Source organism: Quercus robur, chromosome 4, assembly GCF_932294415.1.
Source record: "Quercus robur chromosome 4, dhQueRobu3.1, whole genome shotgun sequence".
Classification (NCBI taxonomy): domain Eukaryota; kingdom Viridiplantae; phylum Streptophyta; class Magnoliopsida; order Fagales; family Fagaceae; genus Quercus; species Quercus robur.
Genome location: NC_065537.1, coordinates 28347294 through 28353631, shown reverse-complemented (window position 1 = coordinate 28353631; position 6338 = coordinate 28347294). Strand labels below are relative to the sequence as shown.

Sequence of the window (6338 nt, the reverse complement as noted above, 5' to 3'; positions counted from 1 at the left end):
TGTCACTTCAAATACGGATTCTTCGGAAATTACAAGTCTGCTTCCTAATTGAATTGGATGACCTCATAATTTCTTCATCGTTAGCAATGTTAATAGCAAAAATCTAACACTATATTCTACCAACGCCATCAAAGGGAGCCGAACCATGAAAGTACGAATTGACCAATTTAACCCTGAAATTCTCATCAACACCCTCACCCGCATAGCAAAAAAATGAAACAGGTGCACCCATTTTAGTAATTTAGCATCTAATCTAATTTCCCCACATTCCTTTCTGAGTTTTCTTTTCCCAGTGGCAACAGAAGTCAACACAAACTAAACAAAGTAGCATAGTCAAATTATGGGAACACAAATCGTAATTTTCTTTTCATGGTACTCTTTTTACACTTTCTTTTCGCTCACAAACTCTCTTTTACTCATTCACACGCACACAAACACTGCATATTAAATCCCCATACCCTTTTCATGTTCTCTCTAATTCCTTCACACAATGGCCAAACAACAACCACTTCTCCTCACACTCTTTTGCGTTCTCCTCCTACTCCCTTCCTTAGCTTTTGGAGATTGCACTTGTGACACCGAGGATGAAGGACGTGACAAAACCCAAGCTCTCAAATATAAACTAGCTGCTATTGCTTCCATTCTTGTAGCGGGTGCAATTGGGGTTTGTATTCCAATCCTAGGAAAGACCATACCGGCTTTGCGTCCCGAGAAGGACATCTTCTTCCTCATCAAGGCCTTTGCTGCCGGCGTGATATTGTCGACCGGGTTCATCCATGTTCTTCCCGATGCTTTCGAGAGCTTGACGTCGCCGTGTCTGAGTGAGAGTCCATGGCAGGATTTTCCATTCACGGGGTTTGTGGCCATGGTGTCTGCCATCGGAACTTTGATGGTTGATTCCTTTGCCACTTCGTATTACAAAAAGTCTCACTTCAACCAGGCTCAAAATGGGGTTGGAGATGTGGAGAAGGAAGGAGAACATGAGGGTCACTTACATGTTCATACACATGCAACTCATGGTCATGCTCATGGTTCCGCTTCTTTGGTTGACAACAATTCGGCTTCATCTGACCTTGTTCGTCATCGTGTTATATCACAGGTAATTTGAATCTTTTAAGTTCTTAATCAATTTATTTAATCTCACATGGTATTTTCAGCCTTTTAGGTTGTTTGGATAAAATCAAAATTTAATCAAACAGTTTGCATATAAGAGAAAGTTTTGGAATTTTCCAGTTCTTTTTATAAGTTGATTTCTGTGTTTCTTTGGTATATATGTGTTTGTATGTTTCTGGTACGGTTCTTGGATGTGTTGTGATTTTTTTTTTTTTTTTTTTTTTTTTTCCCAAAAGTGTAAATCCTGTTTTCATCAATTTGCATCAGAAATTATATTATCGGAAATTATCTTAGTGACACATTTAGTCATGTTTATTATTTTACTATGGTAATTGTGAATTATTGATTTTGATTATGAACTAAATGAAGAGTTAGTACTGTTTAATTATGCTTCTGATTACATTTAGGTTTTGGAGTTGGGAATTGTGGTACATTCAGTCATAATTGGAATTTCACTGGGTGCTTCTGGGAGTCCCAAAACAATAAGGCCTCTTGTTGCTGCACTCACCTTCCATCAGTTTTTCGAAGGCATGGGACTTGGTGGATGCATCTCTCAGGTAATATCACCGCACATGCCATTTATTCTTTTCGCAAATATAAAATCTGTACTAATTATTCGTTTTGAAGAGACACGTTTTAAGTTAGGTTTTTGATTTTTTGGTTGACTTTCATCAACTTTTGAATAACATTGAATTAATTTTTTTGTCAAATTTTTCTGCTCATATTTGTCAAGAGTACTTTTCATGTGTTTTGGAAAATTCCTTACTTTAATTTCACACTACTCTTATTTCTGATAGATGTTGGACTTTTTTTTTTAAATTACTGTAAACCTTGGCTCCACAAGTACAAAGTTTTTTTGGAGGAGGGGAAGAGTTGGGATTTAAATTTTCAGAAGAGAATTTCGCATACATATATACTTACTTTAACTTAAAGTAGAATTTCTATCATGTATAGGATAAGAGCTGGTTTTTGAATCTCCAGAAAGAAGTTTTACACACATATACACTTACCTTAGCTTAGAGTAAAATTTCTATCATATATAAAACAAAAAACAAAAAAAAAAACTTTTTCACCTAACTATGGTACTTGTCTAATTCATTTTTGTTAGTATTGAATTAAAAAATAATGATAGGAATGTGTTTTACTAATACTAGTCGGAAACTCGTGCAAAGCACAGGAACTTACCTATTTATAATAGACTAAAATAATTTTATAAAATTTTAAATTGATTATGAAACTATACTATTGGGTGAATTGCTCCTAATTTTTTGAGTTACAATTTGATGAATAAGCCAAATTTAGATATTGAAAAAAAATAACTAAAAAGTTCTGATGTTAAAACGTTCGAAAGGGGAAAAAAATCAAAAAATTTACTGGCGCTGACTAGAAATTATTGAAACAAAACAAAATATATATGACTACCAAATAGAGAAATATAAGAGAAAGATAGGTTACCTTCAAGAGAATAATACATAGTTATAATAGTTGAAATTTGCTAAACTGTTTCAAATATAGCAAAAAATTGAACCCAAAAATTTAGATGGTCAAACTTTCAAAAGACAATAAAATTAAAAATCAAAACATTCAGAACCTACAAATTATAAAAACAAAACAAAAAAAAAAAAAAAGTCATTATTGCGAGACAATTTCAGTAAGGATGAAAAGCTTTTCTAAGTTTTTTTTATCCAATTCTTCCTAATTGATGAAAAATTTGGTTCAAACATTGTCGAACACTTTGAATGTGCAAATAATATAGGCTTCCAACATAATCTTTAATTAATAAACAAAGAAGCATGACACCATAAGAGAAAACATAAGATAACATATAGTGCATATACCTTACTCCATAGCTGTGAGAAAATATCCACACAAAAGGAATTGAAAACTTGTACATACGTCTCCATAAGGTAAAGCTTAAGGTTATAATAGTTATACTATATTTTGTAAAGTACTACTCCATACAAAACAAAAACAAAAAAAAAAACTAATTCACAAAAAAGAGAAAAAGCAATAGCAAGCGTACCAAAGAAATTGAAATTTAGGGTTTTCTCTCTTAGTAGAGACGGACAGAGGAGATTGCTTTAGGGTTTTCAAAGATTTTGTCTATTATATATATATATATATATATAAAAGAGAAAGCAATAGCAAGCGTATCAAAGAAATTGAAGTTTAGGGTTTTCTCTCTTAGTGGAGACGGACAAAGAAGATTGCTTTAGGGTTTTCAAGGATTTTGTCTATTATATATATATATATATATATATATATATAAAAGAGACTCCTATTAGTACTCTCTCACTATTTAGTTTTAAAAATTAAAATTTTTTTAAATTAAAATGATGATGTGGAAAATTGTGGGAGTTTCAAAGGTTTCGGTTTTATATATATATATAGATTAGAATTGCATATATTAATTTGGATTATGATGAATTATAATTAGTTTTGATTGATAAATTATAGGAAGTCAATATTTAACTTTAATCAAATTAGTAGTCTATCTTTTATACATTCAATTTCTTTTTTCTTTTTCTCTTTTTAATTGAGAAACATTTAAATTCAAATGTTGATAATGAATAATAAAGACCAATCATGATTTCCTAACTTGAAAAATATTAGTATCTACTTAATGAGAAATTATTAGATCTACCGAGAGGACCGCTAACGTGATCCTCCTTGACCTCATAACTAATAAAATGCTCTTATTTATGCAAATGTGACATTACCTGATAATTTTTTTTTTTTTTTTTTTTTTTTTTTTTGTGCTGATTAAGAAGTTCACTCACACATTTACATAAATGACATTATCTCATTGATTGGGAGAACCATATCAGTAGTTCTTCTGATGAACCTAATAATTCTTCCTACTTAACCTACAATGAAAAAACTCTATCTATAATAAATTTTGCACGTGTCCAGTGAATATGTTCGAAGAATAGTATGTGACCACTAGAATGTGCTCCAAAAATTGCATGTATACTAGAGTAGCTTCCTACCCCAAATACATTAGTTTGATTGTTAATTTGTTTATCACTCTGTTTATGACTGCAGTAGTGGAATCCTTAGGGGAAAAAAAAGTAAAAACACTATAGGAAAAATTAATCCGTATAACATGTTCTTGTACTTGTGTGCATTTTATAGGCAAAATTCAAGAATAGAGCTGTTGCAATTATGGCGACATTCTTCTCTCTTACAACCCCAGTTGGAATTGCAATTGGAATAGGAATATCTAGTGTTTACAATGAGAACAGCCCCAATGCTCTAATTTTTGAAGGGATTTTCAATGCGGCATCAGCTGGGATCTTAATCTATATGGCTCTTGTGGATCTTCTTGCAGCTGATTTTATGAACCCAAGAGTGCAAAGCAATGGAAGGCTTCAAATAGGAACAAACATTTCACTTCTTCTTGGGGCTGGTCTTATGTCTTTCTTAGCCAAATGGGCTTGACCTTGTCGTAATGTTTTCTGGAATATTTTCTCTTTCTTTTCAAGGCTTTTTTTTTTTTGGGTGGTACAGTAAAAATGGCACACACATATGCAAGATTTCGAACCCGGAATTTTAATTCTTTGCTGAAAATTTGAATTTATCCAAACAAAATTAAAATGGATGAAAATACTGTGAAATATCTTTTTGAAATTTCAAGAATAAAATTAAACTTTTTGAAATTTCAGGTACTAAAATTAAACTTATACCAAATTTCAGGGGAAAAAAAATGTGCAGTTTACCCGAAATAAAAAGATCAAGAACTCCAAAGATTAAAATTACTTGCAATATGAGCCGATGTAGATGAATTTTTAACCAAAGAAGCAGAACCATGAGCATGACGATAAGTTGCATGTGTATGAATAACTTTCTATCCTTCTCCATATCTCCAATCCCATGTTGAGGTGAGATTTTTTGCAATACGAAGTTGCAAAGGCATCAATCAACGAGTTCTAAATTCTAATCATGGACACCATCGACAAAAACTCAGAAAAAATTCTCCCTCGGGTTCTCACTAAGACATAGTGATGTCAAGCTCTTGAAAGCGTGTGAAAGTACATGGATGAATGAACCTGGTCGTTAAAATCAAACCAACAACAAAGGCTTTGATTGTAATGAAGATGTCCTTCACGGTAGGGTGGTCTTTTCAAGTGTGGGAATAAAACATCGATTGCACCCGGTACGCGTAATAGAAGCCATAGCAAAAAGTTTAATATTTGAGAGCTTGGTCCTCAAGTGCACTATGCAAAAATTTAGGGTGTATCTAAACTTTGCAATTTGCAATTTACCCAAAAAAGAGAGAAGCAAATGAGAAGTGTTATTATATTCATACATTTTTACAATACTTTCATAATAAATCTTAGATGAAAAGTTATTACTGGCTTTAATCTGAACTCATCACTAAAATTACTTTATTGCTCACTAATAATAACAAGTAATAACTTTCTATCTAAGGTTGTTGTGAAAATGTTGTACAAATGTTGTAAATATATTTCTCTAAGCCCTCATTTGGGAAGAAGAAAATGAATAAAAAATATATAATTTTAGAATATTTTTCCATGAAATAGGTAGGAGAAAATACTCATTTTTCTCTATTAACTCAAAACCTCAACTTATCATTCCCCCAAAATTGGGAAGAATTAAAAGGAATGAAATTCAGTGGCAGTGCCACCGAAAGAAAAAAGTGACCACCCTGTAAAAAAAAAAAAAAAAAAAAAAAAAAAAAAAAAAAAAAAAAAAAAAAAAAAAAACCATCCTGATTGAGAAAAACCTTTAGACGAATATTTGGTTGGCTTCTTCTTCAATCCTTTATCACCGTCTTCTTGCTCAATTCATGTGTTTTGTATTCTTCGATTCTTTCTTCCTTGCTTTATTTTTCTCTTGCTATTGTCCGGCCCTCCCCCCACATGAATGAAGTTATTAGAGTTCTAACTCTTTTGTGAGTTAGTCTATTATGTGTATTTCCCCTTAACCCAAAAAGAAAAAAAAAAAAAAAAGTTATTAGAGTTTGACATTCCATAGAGTAGACTACTATTAGGGAATAAGGTGACAAAACAAGTTACTAACTTCACTCTCTCTATGGAACCTTGGGCCTCGTGTAGAAGGCTTTAAAGCCTAAATTTTAAATTATATAATATATTACTTACTCAATTATTGTGATATTCACCTATACTTATGCAAAAGTTTTAATCTATTTTAGTATAAGAATATATCCTTTTTTATTTTGAGAATTGCTACATTCATAAAAT

At 31.8% G+C, this 6338-nt stretch overlaps 1 protein-coding gene across 1 annotated transcript; it reads left to right on the top strand.

Annotated features, from left to right (window-relative positions):
* Positions 1-405: 405 nt before the first annotated feature.
* LOC126721072 (zinc transporter 8-like) lies at positions 406-4569 on the top strand. The gene is made up of 3 exons (XM_050424069.1): positions 406-1099; positions 1521-1670; positions 4249-4569. The coding sequence occupies exons 1-3, from the start codon at positions 491-493 to the stop codon at positions 4552-4554; spliced, it is 1065 nt and encodes a 354-aa protein (XP_050280026.1). The 5' UTR covers positions 406-490; the 3' UTR covers positions 4555-4569.
* Positions 4570-6338: the final 1769 nt, after the last annotated feature.